The 12,052-nt window shown below is 42.3% G+C and overlaps 1 protein-coding gene across 3 annotated transcripts in view; it reads right to left on the bottom strand.

The window, feature by feature from the left end:
- Positions 1-372: 372 nt before the first annotated feature.
- The window catches only part of DOCK8 (dedicator of cytokinesis 8), a 719,019-nt gene continuing 707,339 nt past the window's right edge, over positions 373-12,052 (bottom strand). For 2 of the 3 annotated variants that reach the window (XM_086961229.1, XM_086961231.1), the window contains 2 exons: positions 5,771-5,941; positions 373-2,656 (listed from right to left, as the gene is read on the bottom strand). In XM_086961229.1, the coding sequence (XP_086817355.1) occupies positions 2,596-2,656; positions 5,771-5,941 (232 nt within the window). In that variant the 3' untranslated portion in view covers positions 373-2,595. Of the gene's footprint in view, positions 2,657-5,756; positions 5,942-12,052 lie in introns of all 3 variants that reach the window. The other variant, XM_086961230.1, reaches the window with a different exon arrangement.

Raw genomic sequence — 12,052 nt, forward strand, 5'->3', positions numbered from 1 at the left:
GTTCATCATTTCACTCAAGAGAGTCAACTATATCACACAGAGGGGCCACAACCAGGGAGGAGCGCGCCTGTGATAGTTGAACATTTTGGTGAGACATCTGCGTTTGCCTGATAAATGTTAAAATGTTGCTGCCTTAGACGATGTCCCAATTATTCTGGGCTTTGACCTGATTCATTGAACTGGATAAGTGGTTGTTTCCCAGAGAAAATGTGCCTAGACACAGATTCCGTCTGTGTCTTTATTGTAGAGGTTAAAGGGCAAGAGGCCTGTTATTATCATGGGGAGTGTTATCTCTTCTATTGCAAAAGACAGCTAAAAGTGAGTGAAACATAATAATAGGCAACTGTGATCCCCGAAAGAGACAGAAATATAATAACAAGCTAACTTGTTTAATGGCAAGATTTTTATATACATAAAATACATTGTTTGCAACCGTATACAAAATATATAATTTAAACGTTTTATACAAAAATGATATTGCCAATTCATCGAAGATTCTAAAAAACAGCTTAATGTAGGAGATTGTAAAATAGAAAAAAATATATTATTCCTATCATTCAAGTTTTATCGCTTTGAAAGTTGGCTCGTGGCCTGGAGGTAGCGGGTGCACCTCGCCTCCCACGTCTCATGGCGGCCGGAAGCCGTAACCGCGGCAGCATCACCATTCAAACCAGGAATGTTTTTGTCTACTCATCGGCTGGATGTGATGTCTTCCTCTGCAGAATAGCTCGCTGAAGTCTGTGTAAGACAAACTGGCTTCCGAGAGAGCACTTGGCGCATAATGTGTTTTTTAAACAACATTTCGGGCCAGATTTAAAAAGATGTCATAGAACACAGTGCAGCATCCAAAGTTGATGGGCTGGTTGCGTGACAGGGACAGAAGAGCTAAGCGGCATTTCTACAGAGATATGGCATTCTCCTCCCCTCTCCGAAGCACCAGCGCACAATTAGGCTGCCGCGTGCCATGCACATACTTTTGCACCACAGTGTAGAGGTGTCAATGTGAGTCTAGCACAGGTTTTCTTCCAGTACAAAATACTATGCCTAAACAAACTAAAACTTTTCCTACTTTGTTTGTGTGCTGTACAGTGCAGCACACATGCAAAGTTGAAAAAAAGGAGAAATAAAAGTATTTCTCTTTTTAATTTTCTGCTTTAAAGTGACATTCGTTTTTGGTGCAACACCCTGGCTACTATTGTTAGTAGATAGGACTTTGCGTCAAAAAGCATGGGTCTTTGCATGGGAAAGCCCATGTACCACCCATGTAATGTAATGCTTCGCGTTGATTTTAGGCAGCTTTCCAGCAAAAAAAGTTTTGCTCTGGAAAGTAAATTAAAAATAAACGTTTTCACTGTTTTTCGGCACTTTTGTGATGCAAACACAGCTCAAAATGTTTGTGAAGTTGGGCCAATTTATGGTAATTGCAAGTGTGTGAGTATTCCCAGAAGAGCCAACACAGCCGCTTCTGAGAGGACTAGAGCCCTCTGAGTCCCTCAAAGGAGCAATACAAAGCAATCAACCGAGAATACAAAGGATTCATTCATTCTACAAAAAAGATATATATTTACAGTACCTTTTCCTTAGCATTGAGGTTTCTTAAAACTGACATTTGACAGAAGATAAGGCATTCTGTGCCCAATATTAGTGGCCAGATACCCTTTATAAATATTCTAAGGCCACAAATTCGCTAGCGCTAAGGGCAGAAATACAATGTCTGCAACACTTCCATTTCGTCTCTAAAAATGAAATGTAAGAAAATGACCACAGACTGATCCTTTGCAATAAGAAAATGGCGCACATTGATTCCTAGTCTACTTTCACCTCATACATTTGAATACGTTCTACAGCTGTTTTCCCTGCCTTGTAGTAAACTTTGATCCTGATACACAAAGAAAAGCATTTTGTCAAGTATTGTCAAGTAAACTACCAAGGCCATAGTGCTAGCTTGGCATTGCATCAACTTGATGCATTTCTTTAAGGAATTGCACAACTGTGGTGCATTAGGTCTTCACACCCCTGTGGTGCCACTGGACTTGCTGTACTAATGATAGCTATACCTCTCTCTCTGTTAAAGGCCTCCTGCAGTTTGGAAGTCTTGGAACTACATACATGACTAAAAGTTGGGTGCGGGTCACCTGACCTTAGATTGCAGATAGATTAGTTCCATTTTAGGTCGAAAGATATACAAGGATGTGAAGATTATCTGGTTATCCCACAAACTCATGCGTAAAGTCCTTGCATGATATTGTGCATTGAGTCGATAATTATCTCTAGCGCTAACAACAGGCATGGGTACATCATGAGACCTTTTCTTTTCCTTTGTCCTTGTACGTAAAAGGCGCGTGCTAGTGACCACAGTGAAATGCAGTGGAGTCCATGTCCTGTGTCCCACGCACAAACCTTCCTGCTTATTCTTTCAATACTGATAATTTTCTTCTTCTCGCACCTGAAAGTTTCTATCTGCATATCTTTCGGCACGCTGTCCATCCATAAAGTTTACATTGCAAGAAAGCTAATACTTTTCGCTTGACTAGCAAATTCTTCTGTCTTGCAATATCAGGACGACGAGGCCTTGATTTTCTTGGCTGAGGAATCTCAGTTGTTTTGTGAAGTTTGCGTTTCATACTTTCTAAAACTGCCTCTATGAAACGACTCCCTATAAATGGGGAAACAAAAACACAAATCATGAGATGAAATATACAGTCCATTGATTTACTGTCGATAAAAATGAAGTCATATCAGGGGCCACACAATGACAGAACAGACCAACATGTGTGCTCAGAATTTTCTGCAGGAGGGCCAGATCCATGACACATTTCCAGGACAACCACACCAATACATAACTGGAAAAAGAAGTGACACAAAGGAGATGAGGGTGCTTGTAGTGACTGTATGTAAGTAGAGAAAACTAGCAAAAATGGATAAAAGGAGAGCAGGGTACTTGATTGCCAGCTATGTATACAACAACACATTACAGAGGACATCATCTATAGGCCATGGTCAACTGGGAAGGGGGCAGCTGGAATAAGTGTGTGCGTGGACAGAAGGAGTAGACTGGCTCAGTAAAAAAGCAATGTCGATAGAAGGCGTCGTAGAAGCCGACTAATATCAACGCCAAACACACACCCAGTTTTACTTTGACAAAAACCCAAAGATACATCACGTTTCAAAACAAAACTAGCACCAGTGATATAAAACAGATGATTAATTGGGGACTGAGGTTGACAACATTTTGCTACTTACTAAGTCAGACAAGGGATCATATAGATTTCTTCCAGCATTATATGCAATCATGTACATCGAAACAGTCAGCTTGATTCTTTATTTTGAAACCTGCATTACCGAATGCAAAAAGAATCCAGAGTATTGACCTCAGATTTGGTAAACAACAGGCTCAATGGTCACCAAAATGTTACATAGAGTAAGCGCTGAGCCAGGTGATCTTGCCACATCTAAACTGTGTCAGGTGCTGTACTTTGTTGCCAGCAGTTGGTAAATTAGATCCCCAAGGTGTCCCGAACCTAGACACCCGGGGACACATGTTTACAATGGTGCTTATTCATTGTGCATAGCTTTTAGCACCGAATGGTCAACATATTGTTCATACAGATGTGGTTCTTCTTCACAGCTGAAGCATTTGCAGAATCAGCTTGCGTCATTCCCCGGTTAGCTTACCAGGAACATAAATAAACTATCGGAACAAACATTGACACAAGCGTGCAAGCATTGACTCAATTTTCTTGATACGGATACTGGTACAATGGAACTGTAGAAGTCTGTGATTCTCTAGGAAACATTCACAATAAAGGTGTATCTCTTCTTACTGGTCTCATTCTTGAGACTTCGATCTACACATTATTAGGGAATCGTCACTTTGTGCGTGCCTGTCAATTCTCGCTGTGCAGGGAGAAGGGTGAAAACGTGTTGCACTACCAACAGCAACCCTTTCATACTCCGCACTGCACTCCGTTAACACTAGGGGCATGCACTCATTCATAATTTAATGCAACTTAACTTAAGGCAACTTAATGCTGCCATTCAAAGTTGGGTTGCTGCACCGAAAAACCGATCAATTATAGATAGGCTCTGTGAAGGGCTAAGTGGTAACGTTGGCCACTGCCTCATTTGCCACCTCTGAAGGAGACGTTCTTGCTATAACAGGTTTGTTTCTAATAAACATTAGGTAAGTTCCTAGACCGGTCTAGTCTAGCTACTGAGATACCTCCACCCGTCAGGTGAATCCCGTAGATTATGCCTGGTCTTCCATTCAATGAAGGGTTGGGTCTAGTTTATTTGGAATGCACAAAACATGTCTAATTGAATGCTTGAATATATCTCTGACACTGATAATTAGTCTGGGCTGAATTCCTGTCTGTGCATTAGACACAGGTCCAGTGTGAATAGCTAAACAAGGATTTTGGGCCGTATGTGTCAAGCAAAATTGCATTCGGAAACGCCGAAATTCGCAGAATTTCGGCGTTTGTGAATGCAAATTTGCCAAATGGTATGTATTAAGGCAAAATAAGAAATCGCAAAATTTGCATTCCTTATTTTGCGATTGCATTTAAGGAATCGCAAATTTTGCGATTCCTTAAATGCAATGTAAGAAGCACCAAAAAGTGCAATTTGGCCTTGGAATCGCAAATTACACCAACTTCAAGTTGGTGGTAATTTGCGATTTCTTTGAAGAATTCACTTTTTTGCATTTTTCAAAGTGCAATGTGAAGCACATACATGCCCTTAGGACATGTATGTGCGCCACATGTGCACCCATGCTTATTTCAGGGGTGCATCAGGATGTCCTTTTGACACCCCTGCACCCTTGAAATTATTCTCAATTTACGATTCACAAATTGCGAATCGCAAATTGAGAATAACTTCCCATTCATTCCTATGGGCCTCCTGGCCCATAGAAATTAATGGGAAAGTATCCCTTAATTCCGATTCGCAATTTGCTAATTGCAATTAAGGAATATGTAGGATTCGCAACATTTATTGCAAATCCTACATACATAGCATTTTGCGATTCTCAAATAGCGATTCGCAAAAAATCGCTATTTGAGAATCGCAAAATGACTTCTTGATACATATGGCACCACGTCTTGTTGGGCTTCATCAGTGAGTAGTCTCTTGGCTCATCAATCTTGCGACACAGTCAGCAGCATTATCCGTAGCCTGCATTACCTTTATAGTAGGATGAAAATGAACTCTGGTACTCTACAGAGGCACCTGTTACTGTCGAACATCTTATTTCCACACGAACTACCACTATTCACTGAATCCATCTATGTATGTATGTATGTATGTATGTATAGGCATTTATATAGCGCACTACTTACCCGTAGGGTCCCAAGGCGCTTCGACCGCTGCGAAACCCTTCCTGGCTTCCCTGAGAGATGGTCCCTTAATGGGTATCTCCAGGGTGAGACCAGGCATCCCCGGCGGTCTGGTGGGGCCGTTAGTGAAGATGAGGCAAGCTAATGCCCAGAGTTGCCGAGTGTGATCACTGACCAGAGTGGGCACCGAGGCGAGAGAATTATCGAGTCCGCTGACCCTGATCCAGAAACCTGCCGCGCCGGGAATCGAACCCTGGTCCCGGGCCGTGCTCTGCTCTCGGGTCTGCCGCCTCTAACCAGTGAGCCACACTACTTCACTCTATTGCCTCCCACCTCACATTTTATGTTTCTGCTTGTCACGTTTTGCTCTGTATGACAGTGTCTTTATAGCTAGGGCTTCTGTTCCTTTAAACAAATTACCTTGGCTCCATTACCTTGTTTCACTGCGAACCTTCACCATGGGTTTATATAGCTCTGGAATTTTCCGCTCCAGCATAGGCCTGAGGTTCTCCTTCAGCTTGTTGTAGTTCTTTTTCAGTTCTTGCTGGTACTCTTTCTGGTCTGCACTAATAAGATGCTTGTTCTTTTCCACTGCCCCACCACATCTGTTCTCAGGACAGGAAGAACGAATTAGAACTGTAAATTCTTCGTGGCAACTATGCCAATATTCTTTTAGCAGGAATATTCCGAAACACATTTCATATTATTCAGGTTTTCAACAACAGAATGGTGTGGACACATTTATGTAAGCAATATATGTATATATTTGTGCAATGAACAAACCCTTACAGTTTACCATTGGTCAGTGTATAGCTAAGCTAGCTAGCTGGAAAACTACATAGCAAAGCAATAGTCAAGAGGTGATCTTTCAGTGAGTTTTAAGGACAGGGTGGAGATTGCCCACACAGATGCTCATCATCCTCAATAATTATTTATTCTGCCAATATAGACCATAAAAGCACATGTTGGCGGAGGCTCTAGATCTTAGATGATAATCATAAGGATATTTTCAAGTGGGAAGTGTGGAAAAGAGGGAGGAAACTCTACAAGTTGAGTTTGCAAGTTGTACCAAAGTGAGTGATGTAAGAACAAGAGAGGGCAGATAGGACGGTGGGAAACAACTGTGAATGAGTGTATTTAAATACTAGAGCGAGAGAACAAAATGAAAATCGTGGGTGGGGCAGGTGAACACTTGGGGGCATTTTTATGGGAATTGTCACACAGTGCAGCGTAGCAAGTCACCTTGCTGCTCTTCACTGCATCACAGGTGAAAGGCAGGAATGTGTCATATTTATTGCAATACAGCGCATCACTGTACTTTCCCTTGCACCCTTTTGGCAGCCTAGTGCCAAATCAGGCACCCATGCACCATGGTGCAAGGGTGCCTGCATTGCATGCAGGATTGTTTTTGTGCAGGAAGGGGCACCTTTCTGCACAAAAACAATCCTGGGAGGCATATTCCTCTTTGTATGTGTGCGGCAGAATGAAGCACACATGGAAAGAGGAAAAACGAAGAGAAATAAAGCCTTTTCTCTAAGTTATGCCTCCCCTGAGAAGGTGTTAGATGTTGACGCATGCCCAGGTTTACAAGTTCTTGCAAATCTGGGGATGCCTCAAAATCCAAGGGTGTTGTGTAGGAACACCCATACAACGTGAATGAAAAGCCTTTCCAGGGAAGTGTAACACAAGGCAGCAATTTGCATTGTGCTGCTTTACTTCAGATTTTTGTAGCCATGCAAAGTGGCTTTGTGTGGATTCAAAAATCAGATTTGGAGGTTTGTGTCACACATGTAGCACGCTGCTTGGTACCCACAGTAAACTCGGAGTGGAGAAATATGGATGGCAAAAGAGATTGAACAGGAAAGTTAAAGAAAGCCTACAAGGGGCAACGGGATATGCAGAGGACCTTTAAAAATCAGAACAAATATTTGAGAGAGGAAAGAACCAAAGCAAGAAGGGCTGCTGGGATTGATTGAAAGTGATAAACGGGTAAATCTTGCAGATTTCACATAGCTGTTCGCGGCACATTTGAGATATGAGCGGTTGGATTGGAAGAAGGAAAGAAAGAGTCAAAGATGAAGTCAAGTATGATACCAAGATTAAGAAAGTAGGAACCAAAACGAGGCCTGAAAATGGGGATTGTCTTCAAGAAAACTGAGTTAATCTAAAACAGGAGTCTAGAACTTTTAAATCTTTATTAAAAGCCAAAGGGTCTGGCAAAGACGGAGATGCAAGGTGTTCCACTGGTTAGGGCCTAGCACCCCAAATGCTCAACCTCCCCACCATGCACATATGACACATGGAATATGTTACATGTCTGAATGGAGAGACATATCCTAGATCTCCCAAATACCTAGCAGCAATTCAATAGCAGATCCTAGGTCAATGACTTTCACCATGCTGCACTGGTTGCAATTCATACACATTCTTCTGTTGTACACACTTCTCGATCAGCTCTGCTACAAAAATAGAGGTGTAAAATGAATATGCCATTAGTGGCTTATGTCACCCAGATAGAGTTTAACTTCATTATTTGCACGGGGGCCATTTATAAAGGAGAAATCTAGAAATTATACAACTGGCTAAATCACTTGTGATTAAAATGCATACTTTAAGGGTAGGCTACTACGCCACCATTCTAGCTATCCTAAGATATAATTTAATACAACTCTAATATGGCAATAAAGAAGTAGAGTGATATAGGTGACTCACCTCATTCAAGCAATCTTCTGCTTTAAATGGGACCACATAATTACTTTTAAAGCACAATTTTACAAACACACTGGCTATAGAGCAATAGATTATGAAGAGAAACTCAAGCACAATTTTAATATTTTAGGGACTACCACAGGACCATGGTGCATTATTTGCCACCAATGACAAATCATGTACGTTCCTAGGGCTTGAAGAGCCGAGGATTCCTCAACATATCTCAAAATCAGTCCACTGTCTTCCTGGTGATTTTTCTGCAGGACCTCCGGAAGGTGAAGCCTGACCGAAGTTAGTGTTGAGTAGGCAGACATATTCAGGTATTCCACTCGTGGTATGATTGAGAAGAACCTTCATTCCACATAGCCTCTATTAAGCCAGAACAAGCCTCTGCATGGGAAGTTCCTTGAAGGACTCCAGACACCTATGTAGTCTTGGTGCCCTTGGCTCCAAACACCCAATAAATCACCTCCAAAGTGTCAGAGAGTTTGGTTGCACCATTGATTTGGTCATGTGTTGCCTAAGCTTCTGTGATGGTATAGATAGTTGTTATGATGGGAGGGGGGGGGGTGGGGGGGGGGACCCTCCTTACCACCTTTAGTTGCAATAACACTGGGGTTTAAATATAACATAACGGCTGACTGCTCTAACCCCATAAGGAGTCAAAAGGGAACCACAAGCATTCTGCTCAAAATATACCAGAAATCCCATGAAGGAATTGTTGGCCTCTGGTGATAGTGTGATATAGGCTCCCGGATTTCTGGAGGTCCCTCACCAAGATCATGAACATGGAGATGAAAGCAAGAGTCCCAGGTACGTCTATCAGCTCTGGAAATCTTACAAGGTGGGCCCAAAGTGTACTGTGATTCCTGAGCAACATGAAACATACTGTGTCAGATTGATGGCGACCAGTCATCCTTCTCTTGACATACCCTAATCTCAGGATACAGGCATCTGCAAAGAAGGACCAGGTAGCCCATAGAAAAACCTTCCATCGAATTGACCAATGTGCCTCTGAACATTACTCCGAGTACAACAAACAAAATTCCCTTTTGTACACCCCTAATATATTTGGGTCCAATGTTTGTTTAAAGAAGGTGGTGTGACCCATTTTTGATTTACACTGAAACGCCGCGTCTACAGATTACTATTATTGTGTATTTGCTTTGATAGATTATTTGTATTGTGTATTATTGTATGACTATGTATTTGAGGAATTGTGGATGCATGAGACAATGATGGACTATGTGAGGTCTTTTTAATTCAAGTATTTGTTTTTATATATGCAATTTATATATGAATGTTTTTATGAAAATATATCTTGAGAACATCAAGTGTGACAGAGAATAATTTTAATATTTTTACCTGTGTGGGAAAAGTTTTTACGAAAAATGTCTGCAGAGTTTGAATTAACTACTGTTCAGTACATTTCCATTCGTGATATAAAAGCAAACGTTGGACCTAAATGTATTAGGGTGCACAAAAGGCAATTTTGTTTATTGTCTCAATTGTAAACTACCCTGTCCCCTTTGACAATACATGGTGACTCTCCCTTTTGGAGGTTTTTCTGAGTATGCACATGGATCTCAACCCAATTGAGGAATTCATGCATAGAATGATCCCATTCACAGTTTCCACAAAGGCTGATTCAGGTGAGGACACCTTATTCAGCAAACTCCTAGCTCAGTGTCAACAATTCTTTCGATGTTGTGTCTCCTTCAGCCACTGGTAAAATCCCATCTTCCAGACAAATGGTTAACACAGAGAATGGAGAACTGCAATATCCAATCTTCCCCATCACAGGAAATATTATATAAAGTGTTTAGTCTGACCCTACTGGAAAGTCCTTGATGTTTACTAGAAATAATGTGAATAAATAACTACAATGATGAAATATTAAGCCATTTGTTCTAATCAGTATTCCTGCCACAGAAACCTACATTAGGTGACATTGTAATGTAATGTAATGTATGTGGTCTTGTAAAGCGCACTGCTGCCCTGAGGCATCGTGGCGCTGTAGACCGCTGAGGAACCCGTCCTGGCTATCCCTGTGAGATGGTCCCTACTGGGTATCTCCAAGGTGAATCCAGGCATCCCCGGCGAATGTGGGGGGCCGTTGTAGAGATGAGGCAAGCTAATGCCCAGAGTTGCCGAGTGTGATCCCTGGTTAGAGTAGGCACCGAGGCGAGAATTATCGAGTCCGCTGACCCTGGTCCACGACCCTGCCACGTCGGGAATTGAACCCTGGTCCCAGGCCGTTCTCTGCTTCTGGGTCTGCTGCCTCTAACCAGTGAGCCACACCACTCCACTAATATAACATGGGCAGCAGTCCCCGGATGTACTATTTTCATGCCTTTTCATTCCTTCCTTTTTAGGTCAAGCCTAGGCGGCGCATGCGCTGCTGTGCGGCTTTCTGTAGTGGAGTATGAACTTGAAGCCCTACCCGCTCTCCACTCATATTTTTCATTGGCTTGTGTCAATGTCCTTCATAAACGCAGGCTTCTGACTTCTTAATAGGCTTGTTATGCCCTCCTTAGTACCACCATGTCTTCATTTGTAACCTCTCATCAGGACTGGACCTTTTACGGTGTCCCTACTATTTAGCCTGTAATGCGCTTAGCAAAAACTATTTGCTAAACAACTAATCATAGATACATACAAGGGAAAATTATGACTAAAAGTACAATTGATTTTTATTGCAGATCGGGGCAAAATGACTTAATTCAACAGATTACTTTTGTTAAAATAAAAATCCAGTCAGCCTATCGCAGTTGATCCTCACTGTGCTTAGGGTGCTCGATTTTTATGAGGAATGAATTATTTTTATACAAAAAATTAAAGTCACAGATGTGCTTGAGTCAGTAAAAATATGCTCCTTGGGATCACAGTAGCTTCTCAAAGAAGCAATTCAGCAGCCACTTTTCTTCATCTTGATATTTTGGACGAAGAGCCATAAGAATTCAAAATAATCATATTTTAACCGAAAAACTTTCCTGCCCAAGCTTGAATTTTACATCTAAATTCTTAGAGCACAAGATCTCAGAAATTACATTTGAAATTTCACACGGTGTAGTGATTTATTTGCTATGCCGGCTGTACCTGCAGCACTGACCTTCACAGTACATTTTTAGGTCTCGCCTACGCAGCACGCAAGCGCTGCTTTGGAGTGACCTCTTGGAATCACTTCGGGCTTTTGTGGAAACTTGTGCATGTTCTGCACTGTTTCCAAGGAGCCCTCATACATGTATGACGTTTACCTTGCAGGAGCTGTTTGCAATTATCGCGCCCGCCTCTGCTCACTCCCGTAAGGTAAATGCTGCACGTCGCTTTAACTTTCGCGGCCGCTGGGCCGAGTGGGCACGCTTGCCTTTCAGAGCTTGTTTGCAGAAGACGTCCTGTTTGTTGGAGGAGACGTGCGTCTTGACGGCAGACCCCTGCACCCTTTTCCTATAAACTTTTATACATACGGGTTTTTTTATGGTGGTGTAGCACCTTTGGCGCTAACAAGCGTTTACCCTGCTCGTTCCAGCTGTTGTTTGGGTACCTCTAATTTAATTTGGACATGCTGACTGCTCTTGCCTCCTTGATGTCTTCAACAGGCGCTCAGACTTCCTTTGCGGTCATTTTTCCGTTTCCTGACAAGTTCTTTCACAAAATCGACAGGTTCCACAACACTGGCTCTGACCTCGCTGGGGGCCGCAGCTGCTACTGTTGCCATTTTACAAAACAGGGTGAGCCTGGCACTGTTACCGGTTTAAACTTTTCGTGTCCCCTTCAACCTGCGAGCGTCCGTTGGCTCCAAACAGCAGCAGCCGAGGTCCAGATCAACTAGACTGCCAAATAAGTGCTTTTCAGCATCATCACTGCATTCCAAGTGTAATTTGAATGGCAAACCTTTCTGGAATGCTATCTGTTGGAGCTTGCGTGCAGTCACTACATCAAAGTCCAACATGGTTGAGACACACACATAGACACACACGGTTCTGCAAACTAACCAACTGTAACTC

The sequence above is a fragment of the Lissotriton vulgaris genome, chromosome 3_1 (genome assembly GCF_964263255.1).
Source record: "Lissotriton vulgaris chromosome 3_1, aLisVul1.2, whole genome shotgun sequence".
NCBI lineage: Eukaryota > Metazoa > Chordata > Amphibia > Caudata > Salamandridae > Lissotriton > Lissotriton vulgaris.